Source organism: Rana temporaria, chromosome 4 (assembly GCF_905171775.1).
Source record: "Rana temporaria chromosome 4, aRanTem1.1, whole genome shotgun sequence".
NCBI lineage: Eukaryota > Metazoa > Chordata > Amphibia > Anura > Ranidae > Rana > Rana temporaria.
Window position 1 is genome coordinate 60,861,097 of NC_053492.1, and position 27,095 is coordinate 60,888,191.

Here is a 27,095-nt window from a genome sequence, read left to right on the forward strand (position 1 = left end):
GCTGCACCCATTTGATAGTCACGGGGGATCCGTGACTATCGAGCCGTCCGGCTCCGTCAGAGATACCACCACCGGAGGCCTGTCCTCCATATGCGCCAGATATGCCAGCATCTTCCCAGCTTTTTCTCCATGTTCATAAACTCTAGTCTTGCCAAAAAACACCCGCTGTTTAGCTTTTTCCATAAGTAATTGTGATACCACCCTGGATTGCATCTTGACCTTAGTGAGGTTTTCTAGAGATGGCTGTACATTGTAGGCCCCCTCCATTTCCCACAGCACATTCTCAGACATGGTAACCACTGCCCTCGAGGAGGTTTTAAGCCTATTTATTCTATTGTCTAGAATCCCACGTGCGTGAATTTTGAATGTGTCCCAGTGCCCGTTAATCCAGGTTGCGTCTCGCCCTTCCGAGAAAAAGAATGTCATCTCCCTAGTCACACTGTCGTGGTCTGTTAGGGCCGTCAGCCAGTAAGGATTCAGTCTCCATATCCTCTCGGGCGCCACCCCCAGCAGGGACATCTGTACCCAGCACGGGGAGTGGTCCGAGAGGGCACGAGGGGCAAAGCCTGCTCCCACCACTCTCGGCATCAGCGGTTTCGACATAAGGACATAGTCTATACGTGACATGGTAGCCTAACTCGCCGAATGACATGAATACGCCCTGATCTCCGGGTTTCTCTGTCTCCAAACGTCTACCAAGGCAAATTCCTGGAAAAGTCTGCTTAGCCTGGTCTGTCTAGCAGCTCCCACCCCTCCATCCACACCAACCGGACGATCCATATATGGATCCATGGTCATATTGAAATCCCCCATCCACACAGCCGGAACATTCTGGTGCCTATGTTTGGAGAATTTAAACGAAAACGAGAATGTTAAATGTTAAATCCTACAAAAAATTTTTTTCACACTTTGGCCTGCTTTTTCCCTCCCACCCAGAACACACTTAAATACACTCACTTTCACAATTATAAAAAAGTCACATTATATATCAGTGTACCACATAACATTGCAATATGGAGAGCCTATGGGGGGTCTTGTATTATTTTCACCAAAGATTTACACATTTTTCCAATTGAATCTTGGGGGAAAATGTGTGAAAGATGGAGGACTCTTGTGTGATTACATTGATAAATAGTCTTTTGCTTATTTTTACTCATTAGTACAATGATCCACACTCCAAGTTCATTAGACTATCAAGTCATCGTCTTTTATGTGAGTATAAACTTCCAGATGCTTCAGTTGAATCTTGAGTCGAGTAGAGATGTTAGACGGCTGAAACAAAACAAATGTTCAAGCTGAAAACATGTAATCAAAGAGGGCCTATCATATGACAAAATAACTGTGTGAGAAGTTGCTCTTCTAAGGCCGCGTACACACGATAGGATCGCCAGAGGACAACGGTCTGAAGGACCGTTTTCATCAGTCCAAACCGATCGTGTGTAGGCACCATAGGTTATTTAACCTTCGGTCAAAAAAATGAGAACTTGCTTTAAAATTTAACCGATGGACGCCTAACCGATAGGTCAAAACCGATCGTTAGTATGCAAAAGCATCGGTTAAAAACCCGCGCATGCTCTGAATCAAGTCGACGCATGCTTGGAAGCATTGAACTTCGTTTTTTTCAGCACGTCGTTGTGTTTTACGTCACCGTGTTCTGACACGATCGGTTATTTAACCGATGGTGTGTAGGCGCGCCGGACCATCAGTCAGCTTCATAGGTTAACTGATGACAACGATCCTTCGGACCGTTCTCATCGGATGGACTGATCGAGTGTACGAGGCTTTAGTGTCCTCAGACACATTTTGGTTCTGGAGTGGATAAGCCTTCAGTACAAGGGGCTTCACTTTTCTGGATAGTTGGCCTAGGAACCATCTGAGACTTCACACTAATGCCGCGTAAACAGGATCAGAATTTCGGACATTTTCTGGCGCAATTTTCGACAGCAAAAATTTGAGAGCTGGTTCTCGAATTTTCCGACAACAATATCCGTTCTTGTAAATTTTGAGCGTGTGTGGACAATTCCACGCATGCTCTGAATCAAGTACGAGACGGAAGCGCTCTGTCTGGTAAAACTAGTTGAGATGGCACATTTGTCACGCTGTAATGGACTGAAAAGCACAAGGCTGAAAAGCGTGAATCGTCTCTCACCAAACTTCTACTAACTCCCCTTTTAATAGTGCCGTCGTACGTGTTGTACGTGACCGCGTTCTTGGCGAACAAAATTTCCGACAACATTTGTGCGACTGTGTGTAAGCAAGACAAGTTTAAGTCAACATCCATCGGAAAAAAAAATCCACGGTTTTGTTGTCGGAATATCCGATCGTGTGTACGCGGCATAAGGATGAACAAAATGTACCTGGATTTGATTGGAGGTGGGTGCGGTGAACAATACTGAAGTTCTGGTGCCAAATTCAAAGTCAATTGAAGTTAAAGGGACAGGGGGTGGACATGACTATATTTGGTCACTATGATTGATGTAGACCTGCTGGATAACATAATTGACAATGCATTTGATTATTTATTTTTGGGATGTACCTGGGGGAGCCTCCGTATTATTAAATAAGAACTTTCAGATTCCGATAAGCACCCTACCTGCAGACCACCACAATCACTGTGCCAGGGTTGTGGGGAAGAGGCCCTTGTCCTCATCAACATGGGCATATGGCCTAGGAATCCCCAGCTGACAAGTGAATAGGGATGAGTCATCAGGTGGCTGCCAGCCTATTAACAGCTAGCCTGAGGAGAAGCTGTCACATTTAGCAATGTTGCACTTTCTGCTGCCGCTGAAGCTTTGCCAAACCTCCAGACAGGAAAAATTTGATCTAAACCAAATTTTCTTTAACTACTTGCCGACCAGCCGTTGCAGTTCTACGGCGGCAGGTCGGCTCCCCTGCGTGAGAGCCCGTAGCTCTACGTTGGCTCTCGAAGCGGCCACTAGGGGCGCGTGCGCGCGCCCCCCGCTCGTCCCTGACTCCCGTGCGCGTGCTCCCGGTCCTGTCAGGGGAGAAATGCCTGACCGTCTGTTCATACAATGTATGAACAGCGATCAGTCATTTCCCCTAGTGAGGCCACCCCCCCTACAGTTAGAACACACCCAGGGAACATACTTAACCCCTTCCCCGCCCCCTAGTGTTAACCCCTTCCCTGCCAGTGGCATTTTTATAGTAATCCAATGCATTTTTATAGCACTGATCGCTATAAAAATGCCAATGGTCCCAAAAATGTGTCCAAAGTGTCCGAAGTGTCCGCCATAATGTCGCAGTACCGAAAACAAATCGCTGATCGCCGCCATTACTAGTAAAAAAAAATATTAATAAAAATGCCATAAAACTACCCCCTGTTTTGTAAACGCTATAACTTTTGCGCAAACCAATCAATAAACGTTTATTGCGATTTTTTACGAAAAATATGTAGAAGAATACGTATCGGCCTAAACTGAGGATAAAAAATGTTTTTTTATATATTTTTGGGGGATATTTATTATAGCAAAAAGAAAAAAATATTCAATTTTGTTTGGGAGCCATGTCGCACGACCGCGCAATTGTCAGTTAAAGCAACGCAGTGCCAAATCTCAAAAAGTGCTATGGTCTTTGACCAGCAATATGGTCCGGGGGTTAAGTGGGTAAAGGATAACCCAAGAACAGAAATATACTGTATTTATTGCCGTATAACACTCACTTTTTTACCCTGAAAATAGAGGCTACACTGTGCCTGTGTGTTATACGCAGGGGGCTGTGGAAAATTCCCTCTTAAAGTTAGGGTGCGTGTTATACGCCTGTGCGTGTTATACGCCGATAAATACGGTAATTCATTGCAGCCTACCAGTCCTTTGATGTGGTGGGAATATTCGTTTCCTTTTTGCAGGCTGAGAGCATTTTTTAGAATGTACAGAAACCTATTGATCTTGCCAGAAATGCATTTTTTTGTCACTTCTTGTGAACTGTACAGGAAGCAAAACAATCTTGGCTTTCTTTTGTAAACTGCTAATCCTGTCATTCTCTATGTAATGTAGATGAACAAATGCAGACATGTTTGAAGTTCAACCTGGGTGACAACCATGGCTCCCTTCATAGATAAAATGAGGAGTGAGCGTAGCCACACTAGGACAGGAAGTGAGTTATTCTCAGCATTACCAGGTGAAAATACAGAAAAGAAAAGACTGCAAAAAAAAAAAAGAAAAGAAAACAAACGCAGGCACCAAACCTAAGGACTGGAAAGTTGCAATATATTATATTTTAGTTTTTTGAGTTTAGGTATGATTTGAAGATAGTGGCCCGGATTCACAAAGACTTACGCCGTCGTAAGTCCAAATGAGCGCCGCCGTTTCTATGCGCTGATTCTTTAAATGAGATACGCCTGAATTTTGCCAAGATACGACCGACGTAAGTCTCCTACGCCGTCGTATCTTGGGTACATATTTACGCTGGCCGCTAGGGGCGCTTCCATTGATTTACGCGTTGAATATGCAAATGAGCTAGATACGCTGATTCACAAACGTACTTGCGCCTGTCGCAGTAAGCTACGCCGTTTACGTAAGGCGTACGTCCGGCATAAAGATAAACCACCAAATAGCTGGTCTAAGTCGTGTAGGGTATGGACGTCGGAACTGCCGTCGGAATTTACGTTGTTTACATAAGTTGTACGTGAATGGGGCTGGGCGTAGGTTACGTTCATGTCGAAAGCATTGAGCCGACGTATCTTAGGGAGTATTTGCGACGTGATTCTGAGAATGCGTGCGCATGTGCCGTTCGTTCGGCCATGCATTCACATGGGGTCACGCTTTATTATATTACACGCCCACTGCCTTGCTACTTTGAATTAGGCGGGCTTACGCCGGCCCATTTACGCTACGCCGACGTAACTTAGGGAGCAAGTGCTTTGTGAATACTGTACTTGCCTTTCTATTTTACGTCGGCGTAGTGAATATGAGCTGCGCTACGCCCGCTTAAACATACGCCGCTCTACCTGAATCTGGCCCAGTGTTCCCATCTGAGAACTTTTACCCCAAAATGTCATGTGAACAAAAATATTAAAAACCAAAAAAAAAAAAAACGAATCTGCCAGCTCACTATTGATGTTTTCACCCTTTTCCTCCAAGGTCTCATGGAATCTTGGGAAGACATTTTTTTGGGGAGGGGTCCACTTTAAGTCCAAAGGACACAGAGGCTGATTTACTAAAATGGGAGAGTGGTGCAAAATCTGGTACAGTTGTGCATGGTAACCAATCAGCTTCTAGCTTTGGCTTGTTCAATTAAGCTTTGACAAAAAACCTGGAAGCTGATTGGTTTCTATGCAGAGCTTCACCAGATATTGCACTCTCCAGTTTTAGTATATCTACCCCACAGAGACAAAGCTAAGTATTAAAATAATATGTGAAAAAAGGTGAAATTCGGCTGTAAATTTTCCCATACACACCTATTTTGCCATAATAATTTTTCTTGACGGGGTATTTCCTTTTCTTCGGCTTTGATGTTCCTGATGAATATGTAGATGATGTCTGTGAAGGTAAAGTAGCTTAGCAGAAATCTAAATGCAATTCTGAAGACTTAAATTTGAACTACGGGATACATACAAGAATCATGTGTATCCTTAAAGCGGGAGTTCACCCTAAAAAAAATGTTTAACCTAATGCCGGGTACAGACGAGCAAACATGTACGATGAAACCGGTCCGTCGGACCGTTTTCACCGTACATGTCTGCCCGGGGATTTCTGTATGGTGGCTGTACTCACCATCATACAGAAATCCGCGCGTAAACAATACGCGGGGCGTGTCCGCGCCGTCGCGGCGACGATGACGCGGCGACGTGGGCGGGCCTGCCAGTTAAATGCTTCCATGCATGCATCAAAGTCATTCGACGCATGCGAGGGATGGCGGGCGCTCGAACATGTACGGTAGGTCTGTACAGACGACCGAACATGTCCGAGGGGACAGGATTCCAGCGGGCTGTTTTAAAACAAATACAAAAAGTGGGGGTAGTGGCGCTGTCTGTGTGTTCCCTGTGTGACCAGGGTGTGATCTGGCTAATGAGCCTATGAATAGTCCTACCGCTAAATGGCGGGGATCATAAAGTGAAAATGAAGTGGATAAACGAAAAAAATATATTGAATAAAATGTAGTATAGTGATACTAAGTGTCCACTAGATGGCAATAATATAAATGCCTTAAATCAGGGGTGTCCAAACTTTTTTCAAAGAGGGCCAGATTTGATGAAGTGAACATGAGTGAGGGCCGACGACTATTTTGCCTAAAATTCTTTGAACCATTAAAATTCTGTCTAAGTGTGTTCGTCTGGGCACTAATACACGGCCCAACAAGAATTCTCTTGCTTTTGTGGCTGTGTGTGGTGAAGAGATGAGCTTGGGCGTGTTATTTGGATATACCGTATATATTTTATTTGTGGCCCCAACGAATCCCAGAGCGCTGCTTAGGACTAAGGATGAGCTTGGGCGTGTTACTTGGATATACCGTATTTATCGGCGTATAACACGCACAGGCTTACCATTGCCATGAATGCAGCCTCACCATTGCCTTGGATGCAGCCTCACCATTGCCATGGATGCAGCCTCACCATTGCAACCAATGCAGCCTCACATGTGCCATCAGTGCAGCCTGAACGATGTCCATCTGCAGCCTCGGAGGGCAGAGGGAGAGGGCGGGACGAGTGCCGACAGATTACAAACAGGAGAATGTCTTGTTTACCCTGTGGCCTCTTTAATACAAAGTCCTGCCTCCTATGATAGACAGAACAGTCGTCCAATGACATCCCAGGAGATGGGACTTCCAATAGAGACGCTGCTGCGTAAACAGGAGGTTCTCTTCATGTAATCTGACGGTGCTCGTCCTGCCCCCTCCCTGTCCCCTTCCAAGGCAGCGCCAATACAGTCTATATCTTTTGTGGCCCTGGGGGCCACAAACAATATATATATATATATATATATATATATATATATATATATATATATATATATATATATATATATATATCCAAATCCCCAGGGGGGCCATATTAAATCAACAGGGGGGCCGCATTTGGCCCCCGGGCCTGACTTTGGACATGGCTGCCTTAAATTAACTGTGATAACCAAAATGTTAGTGCAAGTGCACTAAAGAGTGTGGCCAGCTAACTAGTAGCAAGACATGAAAAATAACAATAAATAATTAATTATATTCACACGCCAGTGTGTGAGGTGAATGATTGTAAACAATGCAAAAATAGTATCAGTGTACATATATCATCCACAACTAGCAGCAATGGTTGCCAGTGGGCAAATATGATATACTTAATGAATGTGAACAATAATGTGAAAAATAAATAAATGTGGAAAACATCTATAAACAAATGGATCAGAAAAGTCCTTCCAGCTTGTTGCAATAAATAAATGACAACAAATAATCAGTTCATTCGATGAGTGTCATCTTAGTGACTTAGATCCCCACGCTGTGCTGAAAGTTCCCGCCCACCCTCCTTTGGTTACAGGCTTGTTGGTATATAAAGACAGCAGTTTATCTTTGCCCCGCTGTGGAATTTAAAGGGAACGTCAGGAAAATCCAGTGCCTGGAGATCTGAGCTGTGGAACACCTGGTGGAGATCCTACCTACGCTTTTTACCCCTGTAGGGTTGCATAACTCTGGTGAGTGGGGACACATAAGGGGGAGCACCGGAGCCACAGCGACTGCACCTGAAGTATTATGTTTGTTCACCAAGCAAGTCACTAAGATGACACTCATCGAATGAACTGATTATTTGTTGTCATTTATTTATTGCAACAAGCTGGAAGGACTTCTCTGATCCATTTGTTTATAGATGTTTTCCACATTTATTTATTTTTCACATTATTGTTCACATTCATTAAGTATATCATATTTGCCCACTGGCAACCATTGCTGCTAGTTGTGGATGATATATGTACACTGATACTATTTTTGCATTGTTTACAATCATTCACCTCACACACTGGCGTGTGAATATAATTAATTAGTGGGAATGCTTTCATAAGCATTCCCAGTATTGATATTCGTTTTTTATTATTCTTAATTTTAATTTTATTCCGTACGTTTTTTGGCTCTGCGTAACTCCTGCATACTTTCAGCTATTGAGACCATTCAACTTTTAAAATGTTCATCTCGTTCAGCTAACGATGGGACTTCTTCAAGTTTTTTTGTACTATTTATACTTTTTAAAATATTAAGCTTTTAGACACTTTTTTTTAACATTGAAGTCAATGAGAACATCCTTTTTCCTGCTTCAAAACACACGTTCTGCCAAAAGTTTCAGCTCCTTCATACTTTCACTTACAGACACCAAACAAACTTTAAAGCGGTCACAAAATATTCAGCTATCCAAACATGACTTTTTAGATTGATATCTTTTACGGTTTTTGTGAAAACGCAATTTACGTTTAGTGATTTTTTTATCGGTTATAATGTAATCCTATGGAGCAGGTTTAGAGTGTGTCATGTGACCTTTAGAGTGGAGATCATCCACAAAAAATATTATATTTAAAAAAAGGGGGAACAAATTGCTCTCACGCCCACAAGATCTACTTGTCATACACAATTTATATATCAAAACGTAGGTATGCTTGTCTGGTTTCAGGCAATGTGATCAGTTTTGTGATACGTATTTTAGTTTTAGTTCCAGGAGCTTCTAAAGGACAAGAGACATGTTAAAAAGTCTAAAAAATGTTTCTGCAAAACACACAACGACGCTCTTTTCTAAATCGCTGACATGGCCACATTTTTAAGTTTATCAACATAAATTTCATATCGATGCGTTCACAAGGGCCGTGTCTTTCAAACGGTGAAGTCGCTGTATCGATCGCATATACGGTTGTGGATTTATTAACTTTTGTTTGAAGGCGTAATTCATGTATTGGTCTGTGAATTAAAAGGCGTTTGTAATGGCATTTCTTTCCATAAATAGCTTTCCTTACCTCAGTGCAATATTCCTCCTCACTGACCTGGGGGAGGGGGGGAAACCTCCTGAGGGGGGAGGGGCGACCAGGAAGTCAGGATACTCTCTACTTTGCAGATAGAGAAAGGAGCTGTGTGTCCTAAAGATAGTGTAGTGGTTATGGTGAATGGCTTTGGTGCGGGCTCAGCAATTCAGCATTCCCACTCGCATTTTCCTCAGGGAATGCATTTTCTAGTTATTTATTGTTATTTTTCATGTCTTGCTACTAGTTAGCTGGCCACACTCTTTAGTGCACTTGCACTAACATTTTGGTTATCACAGTTAATTTAAGGCATTTATATTATTGCCATCTAGTGGACACTTAGTATCACTATACTACATTTTATTCAATATATTTTTTTCGTTTATCCACTTCATTTTCACTTTATGATCCCCGCCATTTAGCGGTAGGACTATTCATAGGCTCATTAGCCAGATCACACCCTGGTCACACAGGGAACACACAGACAGCGCCACTACCCCCACTTTTTGTATTTGTTTCATTTATGTTTTCCTTGGAAAACATGTTCTAGGGGGGGGGGCAGCAGTTTGTTGTTTACATTTACCTTCCATATACCTACCTAACATACGCGCAGGTTTTGTCTTTCTCTTTTTTCTTGTTTTAAAACAAGCCCGGAAATATTTGCCCGCTGGGAAAAGGCCCGGCGGGCAAATGTTTGCTGGAATCCTGCCCGCTCGGGCCTACCCACGACCGAACATGTATGCTGAAACTGGTCTGCGGACCAGTTTCAGCAGACATGTTCGGTCGTCTGTACGGGGCCTTAGATTGATGCTCATTTAGTCAAGGGGAATCGGCTAGTTTTTTTAAAATCAAAGCAGTACTTACCGTTTTAGAGAGCGATCTTCTCCGCCGCTTCCGGGTACAGTATGGGCTGCGGGACTGGGCGTTCCTTTTTGATTGACAGTCTTCCGACAGGCTTCCGACGGTCGCATCTATCACGTCACGAGTAGCCGAAAGAAGCCGAACGCCGGTGCGGCTCTATACGGCGCCTGCGCACCGACGTTCGGCTACTTTCGAAAAATCGTGACGCGATAGATGTGACCGTCGGAAGCCTGTCGGAAGACTGTCAATCAAGAAGGAACGCCCAGTCCCGCAGCCCATACCCGGAAGCGGCGGAGAAGATCGCTCTCTAAAACGGTAAGTACAGCTTCGATTTTAAAAAAACTAGCCGATTCCCCTAGGCAAAATGAGCATCCATCTAAGGTTAAAAGTTGTAATTTCCGGGTGAACCTCCACTTGGTGTGTTTTGTACATTTCTTGCAGATCAGTGATGATGTCACCATTATTTTTAAAAGGTAATAACTGCGTTCACCAAGGTATTTGCTAAACACAGGATAGATTTAAATTCTCTGTGGTTATTAAAGGATAAGTTCACCTTTTCGGGCAGAATTAATAAATAGAAGCGTTTTCCAATGCAATTTCTAGCCCAGCTATCCCAATGTGCTTTTCTCTCACTTGCCTTATCCACAGGAGGTTTAGAATCTTGTCAGTTTATTTGATTTTTTTAAATGATTTTCAGATTCCATCACGTCCTGTCGCTTGTCTCTCTGCATTCACTTCTTGTAGGTCATCTTCCAGAAGCCTTCACTTCCTTTTTGCATCAGATAAGTGGGCGTGATAGGGTGTGTCCACCACTCTGAACCACACCCCCTATATTAGAATACCACCTTCCACCCACTTTCTATACAATCTGATTGTACAATCGTCTTTAGACCTCCCATCCTACAAGGGCTTGTCTAATTTGATACAAACTGAATGTCAAATCACATGTCAAATCGATGGCTATTGCCAGCAATGGCACTGACCGAATCGATGTGGTGATGACTTTGCGGCGCCGCACCGATTCCCAAAAGTAGTTTCTGTACTACTTTTGGCGACTTTGGGTGTGGTTTCAATAGACATCAGTGCAGGAACCCGCACAGATGTCTCTGAAATCGCCCCCAAAGTCGGACTGACATGTGGGTATGAAATCGTGCGAGTTCAGCCGAACTTGCACAATCTTAATACCACAGCAGTTTGAACCTAGGCTAAGACATACAGCAAGGGCTAAGGTAAGGCCTTGTTCTCAAAATCAAAGAAAGCTTTTAATTTTAGGCAACCGAGGTACATTAAATGTATGTTAGTACATCGGGGACCTGGAATTTAGAAAAAAGGTGAACTTCGCCTTTAAGGTACATATTTAATTGAAACAGGATCACACAGCAATAAAAAACCCGAAAGGTGTTTTAATCCCACTCCACTCTATCCAAAACTTTAAAAATAAATAAAAAAATTGCCTTTAGTTATATTTTCATGTTCAGTTCCAATATGTAGTATGTGGTACACTCACCTGCCCCTTGGATGTGAATGTTCTCAAGTAGGAGGAAGTTATGCTGGTTCTTACCGCCTTCTGCATCTAAGAACAAACTTAGAATAAATATACATCCAGAGCAGTAAAGATACAATCTGATTCATTACTGATCTCATCAGAGATAGAGGAACTTAAAATGCTATAAAAATCTACAATGAAGGTCATATTGCTGGACAATGGTGGTGCGTCCATAGAAGGCTCAGGAGTGCCACCCCCTTTCTCCTGCACTGCTCTATCACCAATAGATAGCTTCATGCATGCGTCATGATTAGAACCGTGGGTCTAATAGGCTTCCAAATTGGTAAACAGTAGGCGCAATGCTGTGCGTTCGCTGTTTACACAGTGTTGTGTTAACTGCTTGCCGACCAGCCGCCGCAGTTATACGGCGGCAGGTCCGCTCTGCTGGGCGAGAGCACATAGCTACACGTCACCTCGCCCAGCAGCCAATAGGGGCACGCGTGCGCCGCCGGAGGCACGCACGTGCGCCCCCCGCTCGCCCCCGACTCCCGTGCGCGTGCCCGGTGGCGCGATCGCCGCCGGACACCCACGATCGCTCGTTACAGAGCGGGGACCGGGAGCTGTGTGTATAAACACACAGCTCCCCTCCTGTCAGGAGAGAAATGCCTGACCGTCTGTTCATACAATGTATGAACAGCGATCAGCCATTTCCCCTAGTGAGTCCACCCCCCCTACAGTTAGAACACACCCAGGGAACATACTTAACCCCTTCCCCGCCCCTTAGTGTTAACCCCTTCCCTGCCAGTGGCATTTTTATAGTAATCCAATGCATTTTTATAGCACTGGTCGCTATAAAAATGCCAATGGTCCCAAAAATGTGTCCGCCATAATGTCACAGTACCGAAAAAAAAATCGCCGGTCGCCGCCATTACTACTAAAAAAAATATTAATAAAAATGCCATAAAACTACCCCCTATTTTGTAAACGCTATAACTTTTACGCAAACCAATCAATAAACGCTAATTGCGATTTTTTTTAACGAAAAAAATGTAGAAGAATACGTATCGGCCTAAACTGAGGAAAAAATAAAATTTTTGCTTGGGTCTGGTTACCCTGTCACCTGATTGGCTGAAGCGACAGGCGCTTTGATTGGTTGCCTATCAGGCATCCAATCATAGCACAGATAACGGGAAGAGGACAGGAGAAGACATGGAGGACTCGGGCGGGGGGCACACTGGCAGCATTTGATGGGGCACAGTAGCGGCAATTGATTGGACACACTGGCAGAAATTGATGGGGCTCACTGGCGGCAATTCATGGGGCACACTGGCAGCAATTGATGGGCACACTGGCTGGGTTAACACTGATACAACACGACAGTGATCCGACTTTCATCCTACTTGTGCTCTGCGACATTAGTCCTACATCGGTCTTACATTGGTCCGACATCCATCCGACTTTCATGAACAGGATACTACTTTGATCCGACTTTGTGATAGTCTGACTTGTTCTTTGACCAATCAAAACAATCCCAGTGTGAGATAAATTCCTTTTCCTGCTGCTGTAATCACAATGTTGGATGCCACAAGTCGGATGGTTAGGACAAGGCTCCTACTTTGATCCGACTTCAATGATATTCAATGGGCTGAAGTAGAATCAAAGTTGGACCAAAGTAGTGCAGGAACTTTTTTCAAAGTCGGACCGACTTGTGTCGGACCAGTTAAGACGGCTCTCTTAGGGAAACATTGATTTTCATACGTCATGTAACATTAGCTCCTAATGTCGGAGCGTTTGTCGTACTAGTGTAAACCCGGCCTCAAGGTGTGTCAGCCAGGGAGTATCTGAAGGGCAGCTAAAATCAGCCAGATCCAGTGGTATTCATTTGACTTCTAAGGTCAGAATTACATTTGATGCTGATGGCATATCTCATCATATTCCTTATAATAAGTTTCTACTTACCTTGTTGTCCATCATAACAGTGGATATCAATATGAACAAACCCTGGATAAAAAAATAAAAAAGCATATGTTAGAGTTCTAGGTTATTATATTCATGTACAGTTGAGTGTTTTTTTAAGGATAGCAATCACATGCAGCCATTTATTATTACATAGTTTTTTGGATCCTTTTTAAATCATAATGATAACAGAAAGCACCCAAATGGCCCTGATCAAAAGTTTACATACCCTGCGCCGTTCGTTCGGCGCTTCATTTACATGGGGTCACGATTCATTTTAATACAACACGCCCACTACCTGCCTACTTTGAATTACGTGGGCTTGCGCTGGCCCATTTACGCTACGCCACCGTAACTTAGGGAGCAAGTGCTTTGTGAATACTGTAATTGCCTCTCTATGTTACGTCGTCGCAGCGCATATGAGCTGCGCTAAGCCCGCTTAAACATACGCCACTCTATGTGAATCTGGCTAAATAGCTTTCACACAAACCAATTAATATACACTTATTGGGATTTTTTATTTATTTTTTTTACCAAAGACATGTAGCAGAATACCTTTTTGCATGAAATTTTTGATGAAATTTGCAATTATTGGATATTTTTTATAACAGAAAGTAGAAAATATTGTATTGTTTTTTATATCGCCAAAAAATTAAAAAAAAACAGTGTTGTTCAAATTCCACCAAAAGAAAGCTCTATTTGTGTGAAAAAAATTATATACATTTTGTTTAGGTACAGTATTACATGACCGCGCAATTGCCAATCAAAGTAGCGCAGTACAGTTTTACAAACAATAGCCTGTCAGGAAGGGAATAAAACCTTCGGGCTTTTGCCTGGCCAAATCACATCGGAATTTCGACGGAATTCCATCGGAAAATTATAGAACATGTTCTATATCTAAACTCCGATGGAATTTATCGGAATTTCCATGGACTTTTTCCATTGTATTTTCCGATCGTGTGTAGCGCCATCTGAGTTTTTTCATCGGAAATTCCGATAAATTCCATCGGAGTTTAGATATAGAACATGTTCTATATTTTTCCGATGGAATTCCGTCGGAATTCCGATGTGATTTGGCCAGGCAAAAGCCTGATCGTGTGTACATGGCATAAGACCTTGTTTAAATGGAGGCAACAGGTGTTCTGTGCAATACCGTGCAGGCAGTCCCATTCATGTTAATTGGGATGCAGTGACTGCAAGACACATACACTGCGGGTGCATGGCTCTGAATGCATACTGTCTGCGTTTAGGGCCATGCACTCGCACGGATATGAGTTTGGGAGCAGTGTCTGTGCAGCTGCGTCACAATTGACAGCTTCTCCACAGACTGGTTTCAAAGAAACCGATATTCTAACAACCACAATTTGGCTAAGGTCACATACAGTATATACAGGTGGGAACATATGCATAATCGCACTTGTTCCTGAAACCCATGCAAAATGCATAGCTCCCAAGAAACGAAAAAAGTATGAAAAAAGAAAATCCAAAAACGAAGGGGGTGGGTAGTGCTTATGTTTCCAAACCCACCTCGTACATTGGTGACATTCCTAGTACAAAGGTAGCCTTTTAGACGATAAAGTCTATATTGTCAGCTGGGTGCAGATGATGCCTGCCATGATGTGTGCTATAGATTGTTATTGGTGCATTATACTAGGTTTACACTATTGTGGGTGGTGTGGCTCACGTTTGCGCAGGCACACCTGCCTACTGAAAACACAGGGCAAAAGTCCCTGACCCTTTTTTGAAAACACAGCCACAGGGAACTGCATGGTGCCTTGGCACCATGTGGTTTCATGCACCCAAAAAATCTGCCGTGTTTAACAATGTGTGGGGGTGCCATTAAGAATTATCTGATTATCTGAGGCATCATCTGATGTTTTTTCACCTTAATGCATAGAATGCATTAAGGTGAAAAAAAAATTACCTTTAAAACCCCTTTAATGTAAGCTGAGTTCAGCCTTATTTCTAAAAATGAGAAAATCACAGTTTTAATACTTTTTATTATTTGAGTGCCTGTCACATGACTTCAATCCCTCTCCCTTCTGAGTCTAAGAACAACCAATGGGCAGGGTTACTAGTGACATTACTTTCAGAAGTGTGATACTTCCTGTGTAGCCAGTGGGTGTGTACAGCATGGGAGGAACTGATCATAGGTTCCCTGCTCTGTGCTTTCTCATGAAAAAGGATACTTTATGCATCTTCATTCGTGAAAAAATGAATAAAGAGAACCATTCACACATGACACATGAGGGCTGGGAGGTCCAGTACACATATACAGTATAGCTGTGCAGGGCTTTGAATCAAGACAGGAGAAGGGACACAAGGGGAACTGGCAGTGTAGCTAGAAGTGCTCTGGAATCTCAGCTCACAGTCTACAATGAAAATTGTACCTTAACTTTACATGATTCCAACTTGTATTGTGAGTGTAACGTATGACAAGCAGAAAACTCCACATGATTCTGCCTTGTATTGTGAGTGTAATACACGACAAGCAGAAAACTCCACATGATTCCACCTTGTACTGTGAGTGTAATACACGAAAAGCAGAAAACTTCACATGATTCTGCCTTGTATTGTGAGTGTAATACATGACAAGCAGAAAACTCCACATGTTTCCACCTTGTACTGTGAGTGTAATACATGACAAGCAGAAAACTCCACATGATTCCACCTTGTACTGTGAGTGTAATACACGAAAAGCAGAAAACTTCACATGATTCTGCCTTGTACTGTGAGTGTAATACACGACAAGCAGAAAACTCCACATGTTTCCACCTTGTACTGTGAGTGTAATACACGAAAAGCAGAAAACTTCACATGATTCTGCCTTGTACTGTGAGTGTAATACACGACAAGCATAAAACTCCACATGATTCCACCTTGTACGGTGAGTTTATTACACGACAAGCGTAAAACTCCACATGATTCTGCCTTGTACTTTGAGTGTAATTCATAACAAGCAGAAAACTCCACATGATTCCGCTGAGGGAAAAAAGACAAAAAAAAGAAAAGTAATGCAGCCACCACATCTAATGATTGGTAAGCTGCAATATATTACATTTTTGGGTTTAATACCTCTTCAAAATATACTATGTACTTTAATACACTTACCTGACATGAGTTGAGCGTGGCAAATATTCCATTGACCACTCTGTTGTCGGGATTAATTACAACTCCCAGCCCAAATCCCCAGGTAGTTCCGAGAAGTGGAGTAAGGATGGCAATGGTTTTAACAATCAAAATCAAAATTTTCCTGTCTTCTTTTCCTGATTGTTCACCAACCGTAGGCCTATTTTCTATGAAGATGACTAGCACTGGGATCAATATGTCAACAAACACAATGGTTAAAGCTGGCACCACAAAGGCAAGGAACGATCTGGAGTCACTGTAGTCAAGCCAGCAAAATTTCTTGCTTATAAATTTTCCACTGGGTTCCGTTGAAGCCACGGTGACAATGGTTATAAGGAGTGGACATCCATAACCCAGGAGTAAAGCTATGATCTTCATGGTTCTCTTACTCCTTCTTAGGCTATGCATGTAGAAGACAGTGACATATAAAACAAAGAGTCCTGTGGTCAGCATCCAGAAAAACAAAGACAAGTAGAAGAAGAAGCTAAAGAAGGCAGCGGCTTTGCAGGCAGCTGATCTTGTATTCTGCTCTAGTGTCGCTCCAATGATAAGCCAGATATCAGCTACCAGAAGCGTAACTGCAATATTTACCAGGCAGACGTGACGTATGTAGGAGGTGTTGTTTTTGATACCTGAGGCCAACACTAAGGCCTCGATGAGCAGAGTAATCACCAAACATGCGAGAGATATTCCGACTCCAATGTAAGTAATAATTGCTAAAAACTGATCTGTAATTGATGATCCCATAAGAACTGAGAAAGATGTCAAGTGGTTACATGAGCATAATATCACATTGTCTATTCTAATGGGGATGCAACCTCTGCTATTCCAAATTTTCTGATCCAAGTCATACCAGACGCAGTCTGGTTTCTCTAGTGATGTTTTACTCTCAGTAAAGTTCATATTTATTTTAAATATACTGCTATCAATGTTATCACTGGAGTTCTTACCAATGATTGTTGACATAACCAACCCGTTGACCACCCCCTGTGTGGTTTTTGGCAAAATATTCTTCATCGTACTATAAGCAATGGTAACTATTTTGGTAGAGTTGCCCGTTAATGCGCCCCCCTCGATAAACACATTTCCAGTTAAATTTTGCAAGGAGAAATTCTTATTGTAGCTATCATCTTTGCTCACAACTTTTCCATAAAGCTGAATATTGTTGAGGGAATCATTTTTAAAATCGATTGTGCCATTGAAGTTCAGATTTTCTGCAAATTTCTCAACAGAATTCAGAATAGTTACACTTTCGTTAGCATTACTGCTCCAAGCGCTGGATTTGGTGACCACGACATCAACTGTTTTTATAAAGTTCTAGGAGAAGAAAAGTTTGGTGTAATTATTTTGTTAAGACTAGTTAACCATAAAAGCTTCAAATTACTAAAAAAGATTTAATAAGTTACATTCATATAAAAACATTGTCAATTAAACTGTGAGATACGTGAATGTTTATCTAAAATAGAAAGGAGGATATGTAGTTTGTTTGAGGAGATGTAGCATAAATATATATTTATTCCTATGGTTGTACCTTCACAAAGCCCTCAGTTCTCCAGTGGAAGCAAATTGAGCTTTGTAATTTATTGAACAACCCAATTGCAAACATACAGTATCTTCAAAAAGTTATATACTCAATAGACTGTTTTAAGTACAGTTAAAGAGGTTCTAAACCTTCCTGTTTTTTCACCTTAATGCATCCTATGCATTAAGGCGAAAAAACATCTGATAGTTGCCGGCCCCCCAGCCCCTCCGTTTACTTACCTGAGCCCTCAAAAATCCAGCGTCGAGAACGCGCTTGATCTCAGCCCGGTCTTCTCGGCTCTTCATTGGATAGATTGATAGCAGCGTAGCCATTGGCTCCCGCTGCTGTCAATCAAATCCAATGACACAGGCACCAGGGGGCAGGGCCGAGTCCGGCATTCGTGTCTATGGACTCTATTCGTGTCTATGGTGCTCTCAGGCAAGGTAACCCCCTTGAGAAAGCGCTTCCCATAGGGGGTTATCTGATGCGGGGAGGAGCCGAGACAGCCCCTGAAGGACCCCAGAAGACGAGGTTTCGGGGCCACTCTGTACAAAACGAGCTGCACAGTGGAGGTAAGTATGACATGTTTGTTATTTAAAAAAATAAATAAATAAACCTTTACAATCACTTTAACTGTAATTCTTCTTGTATTTCAGCAGAAAGAAAAACTGCAGGTGCAGCGCAGAATGACGGTTACCAAAATAGCAAGTAGACATGTGCACACTGAAATATTTAGTTTCGGAATTTCGTTTTTGTCCAAAAAATGTATCAATTTAGTTAATTTGTTTTTATCTATTTAGTTTTTCGTTAGAAATTGCATTCGTCCGAAAATCTGAATGAATTAAGGTTGATTCTGTCATTGAAGTCTTATGGTGTCTGTCGAATGTTCAAAGAAGATTCAACGGAGCAGCAAAACTGTACGACGCTGCAAATCGTACATTTCCCGTCGAATGTTCTGCCTACAAGCTAGCTATAGTAGAATTCTAATGTTGTATGACTAGAAATAATTATATTTATTAATTATTATTACTAGTCAACCAACATTAGAATTTTTCTATAGCCTATGGGCCGAGCATTTGACCGGAAATGTACGATTGCAGCTTCGTACAGTTTAGCTGCTCCGTCGAATCTTCTTAGAACTTTTAACAGACACCATAAGCCTTCAATGACAGATTCGACGTTTGTATGTTTTTTGATGCTTTGTCGAATCTTCGTCGTTCATGTTGAATTGTCAAGTTAGTTCTAGCTATTTTACTGCTCCTCCTCTTTGGTTACAATCAGCCAATAACATTCATCATCATCATTATTTTTATTTTACTTCCCCCACCCAATTCCAGCAGTAATCTTTTCTCTCTATAATGTTGAATCTTTTCTCTCTATAATGTCAAATCTTTTCTCTCCATGTAGAATAATCTTGGCCTAATAGAGTTAAGGTTAGGCACATTCGACCACAGGTTTGATGGACACAGATTGTTACTGTATTGTCAGCGTCATGTCGGATCTTTCAGTTTTCGTATTCTGCGCATTCGTTTTCGTTTGTTAAAACGAAAATACCTAAAAAACGAAAATGCATTCTGACTAAAACAAATGCACATGTCTAATAGCAAGCAATTGTGCTACAAGCATGAAAATGACTTGCTAAGCTATTGCTAGACTTGCCAAGCTTCACAAGTTTGTTGCACAATTGCAACAAGTTTGCATTGCATTACTCTAGATCAGGGGTCTCTAAAACATTTCAAACAAAGGGCCAGTTTATTGTTCAGCCTTTAGGAAGGCCGGATTGTGGCCAGCCCCGGCCCAGCATTGGTGAGAATAAATATGGCCTCATAGTTTTCGATCAGTAGGATAACGAGTAGTGCCCCTATTAGTAGGAGTAATTGTATCTCATTATTGGTATCAGTGGAAGAAAAAGTGCCCCCTTGTTGGAGTCACTGGTAAGAATAGTGCCTCATATCAGTGGAAGGAATAAAGCCCTGAGGGCCGGATAAAGGCTAGCAAAGGGCCGCATCTGGCCCTTGGGCCGCAGTTTGGAGACCCCTGCTCTAGATCCACTTTCTTTGCAAACATTCTGCAAGTCTGCTGCAAGTTCTGGTTCAGTTATGTTGTACAATCGTCATCCCACCACAAGGATCACTGTGGCTGAATTCTCAGGCTGTAGACTTGCAGAGCTCACCGCTGCAACTTTGCTCTTGACAGAGACTTGCCATGCAAATTTGCTACAAATTGGAAAACTGTCAACTAGAACTTGTGCTTCAAGTGCTCTGCAAGTGTACAACTTGCCAGTGAAAATGTGCAGCAAGTTCACAGACTCACAATTCAACATGGCCATAAAATGTGTTACAAGTTATCCTTGCTATCTGGATAAGAGGTTGCTGTTCACAGGATATTTAGCTGCAGCTCTGCTTGCTTAACTGCTCTATCCACCGTATATAAAAAGAAAGGCTTTGACTAAGCCAGTGGGAGGACAAAACGCATCAGATGGGTGAAGCTTGGGAGGAGACAAGCTAAAGCCGTTCTTCTACATATGGTGATCAGGCTGGCAATTGGTGCAGTGCTTCCCATTCTCTTTGATAATGAGTTTCTTTTATATTTGGCTGATAGACAGGCATACCTGCATCATGACAGGCTCCACTGTTACGTTTGCTTTCGAAACTTCAGATATGATCTTCACCATGTACTGTAAAGTTTTGGAGGAGTCCGCAATGTTTTGTTTCTCACTGGTGGCTGTGGCAGTGATATTTTCAAGCAATACCGGCAAAGCTTGCTGCACCTCTGGACCGTCTATTACGTTCTATGTTAAAGTGATGGACAGAGGAAAGAAAAAGTTGCTCAATTAGTTATCTTATACACTTCTTTTTGTGCTATCTTTTTTTCACATACTCTACACTTCAATAGATTCCAAGTTAAAGTGGAAATTAGTATTAGAATTTCTTCCAGGTTTTGACTGATGATAACCAGTTAATAGCCAACTCTTAACCAGTTCCGCTGTATACTACGACCAGAGAAATTTTTACATTTTTAGCCATTAGTTACGGTAAAGAAGTAATAAATATTGTATATAAAAGGGGAGGAGAAGGAAAACGTGGAGGGAAAGGGATAGGACGTGTGTAAAATTAAATAACAAAGTAGCCTTGGGACTATAAGTGAGACAGTGGTTAGTAAGCTAAGCCATAGTCTCTAGCCCTATTACTTGTAGGAAGAAGGGGAGCATCAGTGGGGAAAGGAAAAAGGGGGGAAGGAAGGGAGAAATAGGGAAAGGCGGGGAAATAGGAATAGGAAATAATAAATATTGTTTTCTCAGCACAAACAGCCTTAACCTTAACCTGGGCAATACAGTCTTGAAAAATTATTTTATTTTTCCATGTGATCAATGGAAAAGTTCTAACAAAACAATAAATGTGCTTTTTTCAAATGTGACCAAAATTAGTTCAAAAACAAGCTTTCTTTTAGATACAAAACATACTAATGTATAGTGACACTTGAATTTTGTTTCTATTTACAAAGCAACGAAATTACATATGAAATGAAAATGAAAATAGATTTATAGCACCAATCAATGGCCCAGATTCTCAAAGGGCTTACGACGGCGCAACTCCATGTACGCCGTCGTAAGTCCTAATCTGGGCCGTCGTATCTATGCGACTGATTCTTAGAATCAGTTACGCATAGATAACCATTAGATCCGACAGGCGTAAGGCTCTTACGCTGTCGTATTTTAAATGCAATTTTTTTTTTGGCCGCTAGGTGTCGCCTCCGTCGTTTTCCCCGTCGAGTATGCAAATTAGCTAGATACGCAAATTCCCAAACGTACGCGCGGCTGACGCAGTAAAGTTACGACGTTTACGTTAGGCTTGTCCCGGCGTAAAGTTGCCCCTGGTATATGAGGCACAATCAATGTTAAGTATGGCCGTCGTTCCCGTGTCAAAATTTATAAATTTACGTTGTTTGCGTAAGTTGTCCGTGAATGGGGCTGGACGCCATTTACGTTCACGTCGAAACCAATTACGTCCTTGCGACTTCATTTGGAGCAATGCACCCTGGGATATTTTATGGACGGCGCATGCGCCGTACGTTCGGCGTGGGAACGCGCTTTATTTAAATGCTACACACCCCCTACCCGCCTAATTTGAATTAGGCGGGCTTGCTCCAAGTGATTTACGCTACGCTGCCGCAACTTTACACGCAAGTGCTTTGTGAATAAAGCACTTGCATGAAAAACTTGCGGCGGCGTAACGTAAATGACATACAGTACGCTGCCGCAGAGAATCTGGGCTAATGTGTCTCACAGATCCATTATAGTGTATCAAAGGTATTCTTTGATATTCTGGTACAATCATTTTTTAATCGAAGAACAAAGACATAACAAAGTACAAGCTTCGCAAGTAAAAAGTATTATTTGATATTCAAAAGTAGCTGTCAAGTTTATTTCAAAACTTTTGAAAGTATTTTATTTTAGTGCAAATTTCTCCAACATTTGGTGTTGTACAAGTGTTGTAATCCATGTATAAAAACTGAAGTATGTGTAATGCCACGTACACACGACCGTTTTTAATGTCATTGAAAAAAAACAAAGTTTTTCTCGACGTGATTCTTGTCAAGCTTGCCTTGCATACACACGATCGTGAAAAAAAAAATGAGCAAAGCGCGGTGACGTACAACACATACAACGGCACTATAAAAGGGAAGTTCCATTCAGATGGCACCACCCTTTGGGCTGCTTTTGCTAATTTTGTGTTAGTAAAAGTTTGGTGAGAGACGATTCGCGCTTTTCAGTCTTTGTGCTTTTCAGTCTGTTACAGCGTGACGAATGTGCTATCTCCATTACAAATGTTAGTTTTACCAGAACGAATGCTCCCGTCTCATAACTTGCTTCTGAGCATGTGTGTTTTTTTCCTGACGTTAAAGCCTACACACAATCGTTTTTCACGACGTGAAAAACGACGAGTGTTCTAAATATTTAATGCCCATTTTTCACGACGAGAAAAATGCTCTGGAGCCTACACACAATCGTTTTTAATGACCAATTTAAAAAAAATGCATTTTTCTCGTCATGAAAAACGGTCGTGTGTATGCGGCATAAGTCTCTACTCTACTAAAATAAATGCTCTTTATTGCAAGAGGCTGTTTACATTAACAAGAAAGTGTGCAGTTTGCAGCCCAGAGTGCAGTGATTTATTTTTACATTACAGACTTCTTTACTCGAGTGCAATGTGTCAGACCGGCACCAGAGGATTTTGCAGTGGAGCGCACATTTTTTGAAAATAAGTCATGTTGTCTCATCAACCCCATTGTATCATCAATCCAATGTTACCTGAACATTCACCAGCTGCTGGAGAATTACTGCAGAGTAGCAGCCGTTTACTGGCGGGGACCAATTCCCATCTTCACATTTGTAATCAATTGTGCCCAGCATAGCTGGGTTAATCCTCACACATGGCACATTATATGTAGAACCACTGGGAGATATAGGAAGTCCCTGGGATGTGTCTGCCTTGCAGTTTCCTAATTTTTCTGCGGATTACAGAAATGGAAATGTGCTCATTATTAGGATAAAAAAAATACATGAGATTGTAAAAAGTATTGGCACACCTGCCTTTACCCACACATAAACTTTAATGGCATCCCAGTCTTAGTCCGTAGGGTTCAATATTGAGTTGCCCCACCCTTTGCAGCTATAACAGCTTCAACTCTTCTGGGAAGGCTGTCCACAAGGTTTAGGAGTGTGTCTATGGGAATGTTTGACCATTCTTCCAGAAGTGCGTTTGTGAGATCAGGCACTGATGTGGACAACGAGGCCTGGCTCTCAGTTTCCGCTCTAATTCATCCCAAAGGTGTTCTATCGGGTTGAGGTCAGGACTCTGTGAAGGCCAGTCAAGTTCCTCCACCCTAAACTCGCTCATCCATGTCTTTATGGACCTTGTTCTGTGCACTGGCGCGCAGTCATGTTGGAACAGGAAGGGGCCATCCCCAAACTGTTTCCACAAAGTTGGGAGCATAAAATTGCCCAAAATGTCTTGGTATGTTGATGGCTTGAGTGTTCCCTTCACTGGAACTAATTAGCCAAACCCAACCCCTGAAAAACAACCCCACATCATAATCCCCACTCCACCAAATGATTTGGACCAGTGCACAAAGCAAGGTCCATAAAGATATGGATGAGCGAGTTTGGGGTGTAGGAACTTGACTGGCCTGCACAGAATCATGTCCTCAACCTGATAGAACACCTTTGGGATGAATTACCTCACTCATTGTGAGTAACCTCACAAATGCGCTTCTGGAAGAATGGTCAAACATTCCCATAGACACACTCCTAAACCTTGTGGGACAGCCTTCCCAGAAGAGTTGAAGCTGCTATAGCTGCAAAAAGTGGGCCAACTCAATATTGAACCCTACGGACTAAGACTTGGATGCCATTAAAGTTCATGTGCAAGTAAAGGCAGGTCTCAATACTTTTGGTAATATAGTGTACATTGTACCATATTATAGAGCCAATGAATTCCATTCATTAAGTAGGTCTAAAGCCCTGTACACTCGCTTTTGAAGCAATTGTACAATAATCTGATCGTTAGTACACAGCTTTCATCCAAAATTTCCCTTGTGCAGCCCGATTAATTTTGAATGGGCTGAAATCCCACTGCACCAAAAGTAGTGAATGCACTACATTTTGAAAAGTGCAGCAACTTTTGTACCATGCGATCCGGTGTGAGCAAACACAGTGCATTTGCAACCTGCGTTTGGGGTGCTGTTAACTCACACTGAGCCCTGCAGCAGATTGCAAAAGCACTGCAATCATTTCAGTGTGAACAGGCTCTTAAACCTTTAGGCCCCTTTCACACTGGGGCGGGGGCGGCGTCGGCGGTAAGGCGCAGCTATTTTTAATACCACTGCAAAGTGCCTCTGCGTTGCCCCATTGATTTCAAAGGGCAGGATCGGTGGAGGAGCGGTATACACACTGCTCCTTCACCGCTCCAAAGATGCTGCTAGCAGTTTTTTTTTTACCATCCTGCTAGCGTCCTGCTAGCCCTGGGGGCTTTCACACTTAAGAGACAGCAGCCGCTGTTTCAGGTTGATTTGCAGGCGCTATTTTTAGCATTTTAGTGCCTGCAATGTGACCCAGTGTGAAAGGGGTCTTAATAAAAATAGTAAAATATAAAGATCCTCTCTCTTGATTTGGGCAAAACAGTAAAACAGATTGTGCCCTGCACTTACGCCATCTATGGCGCGGGCAGTGCTTCCCTACGGGTGATAGACGGCGGCTTCCCCTGCGTCTACTCTTCAGAATCACGGCGGCCCTGCCTCTCTTTCCTCCTCCTCCTAGCCCAATAGGATTGCTTCTCCTTTCGGCCAATAAGGAAAGGGATCTCAGGACCCGCTTCCTGATTGGCCAGGAGGAGAATCAGTGTGATAAAAGCGAATATTCATTCGCTTTTATCACACAACTGGGAGCCCACACTTTTTTAAGACCTATTAGAGTGTGACTCAAATTACGTTCTTCATAAAAAAAAAAAAAAAACCTGTTAGAATTCATGCGTTCAGCGCCCCACATGTAGATTAGAAGGCCGGATGCATGGATAGGAGGACGGCGCCCCTGTTCCCTGCATTATGGACTGCCACTGCCCATCAATATGCCTGATCCAGGATCATAGATACTATGGCACCCCATAATAGAGCCCTTAAGGTGTAGGGGGTGTGTTGTGTTACACTATGTGATTTATTATCATTTATCTGTGTTCATACATAGTAGGTGTTTGTGATATTGTGTTTTTAGCATGACGGCATTGCGCTGATTCTCGGCGACATGGTGCCGAGATCTCGCCGACATCTCACACTCACTGGAATAGTGACAGCACATTCCAACGTGTGCGTCATAGAAGCGACGGGAGATCCGACTTGGATTCCCACCAATTCTACACGTGTGCGGTGTTTGTTATGAATCCTGAGGGGGAAGTCCCCGCCGGATTTTAAATAAAAATCCGGCATGGGTTCCCCCCTCAGGAGCATACGGGGCCCTTAGGTCTGTTATGGGTTGTAAGGAGAGCCCCCCCTACGCCGAAGAAACGGCGTAGGGGGTCCCCCTACAATCCATACCAGACCCGTATCCAAAGCACGCTACCCGGCCGGTCAGGAAAGGAGTGGAGACGAGCGAGCGCCCCCCCTCCTGAGCCGTACCAGGCTGCATGCCCTCAACATGGGGGGGTTGGGTGCTCTAGGGCAGGGGGGCGCACTGCGGCCCCCCCACCCCAGAGCACCCTGTCCCCATGTTGATGAGGACAGGGCCCCTTCCCGACAACCCTGGCCGTTGGTTGTCGGGGTATGCGGGCGGGAGGCTTATCGGAATCTGGGAGCCCCCTTTAATAAGGGGGCCCCCAGATACCGGCCCCCCACCCTAAGTGAATGGATATGGGGTACATCGTACCCCTACCCATTCACCTGGAGAAAAAGTGGTAAAAACACAAATAAAAAACACAGGGTATTAAAATATTTTATTAGTCTGCTCCGGAGGCTCCCCCTGTCTTCTTTAGCTCTTTTACCAGGGGGAGCTTCTTCTTCCGATTTCAGGGGGTCTTCTCCTGCTCTCCGGGGTCTTCACCGCTCTTCTGTGACGTCTTCTCCGCTCCGGGGGGTCTTCTTCTATGTTCGCCGCTCTCCGCTCTTGACTCGGCGCACCCCGGTTCTTCCTCCCGCTGTCCGGTGCCTTCTCCTTCTTCCGCTGTTCTGTGACGACTTCTACTTCTCCCTTCAGGCCGCTGTGCTGTGACGTCTTCTCTTCTCCCGATGTTGACACGCCGGCTCTTCTCGCTGAAATGGCAGGTGCGCTGCTTTCATCGGACCTATATAGGCCTCACAGTCCCATCATGCTCTGTACCTACCCATGTGATACCTACCCACGTGGGTAGGTATCACATGGGTAGGTACAGAGCATGATGGGACTGTGAGGCCTATATAGGTCCGATGAAAGCAGCGCACCTGCCATTTCAGCGAGAAGAGCCGGCGTGTCAACATCTGGAGAAGTGAAGAAGATGACGTCACAGCCCGGAAGAAGAAGAATACGTCACAGCACGGAAGAAGAAGATAGACGTTCAGCACTGAAGGAGAAGGCACCGGACAGCTGGAGGAAGAACCGGGGTGCACCGAGTCAAGAGCGGAGAGCGGCGAACATAGAAGGAGACCCCCGGAGAGTTGAGAAGACCCCCCGGATAGC

At 43.2% G+C, this 27,095-nt stretch overlaps 1 protein-coding gene across 1 annotated transcript in view; it reads right to left on the reverse strand.

The window, feature by feature from the left end:
* Nucleotides 1-1,140: 1,140 nt before the first annotated feature.
* The window catches only part of LOC120935620 (adhesion G protein-coupled receptor F5-like), a 43,163-nt gene continuing 17,208 nt past the window's right edge, over nucleotides 1,141-27,095 (reverse strand). The window contains exons 4-10 of the mRNA XM_040347671.1: nucleotides 23,205-23,404; nucleotides 20,505-20,684; nucleotides 16,354-17,688; nucleotides 13,246-13,287; nucleotides 11,308-11,373; nucleotides 5,417-5,498; nucleotides 1,141-1,272 (exon numbers count right to left, since the gene is read on the reverse strand). Coding sequence (XP_040203605.1) covers nucleotides 1,265-1,272; nucleotides 5,417-5,498; nucleotides 11,308-11,373; nucleotides 13,246-13,287; nucleotides 16,354-17,688; nucleotides 20,505-20,684; nucleotides 23,205-23,404 — 1,913 coding nt within the window. The 3' untranslated portion in view covers nucleotides 1,141-1,264. The remainder of the gene's footprint in view (nucleotides 1,273-5,416; nucleotides 5,499-11,307; nucleotides 11,374-13,245; nucleotides 13,288-16,353; nucleotides 17,689-20,504; nucleotides 20,685-23,204; nucleotides 23,405-27,095) is intronic.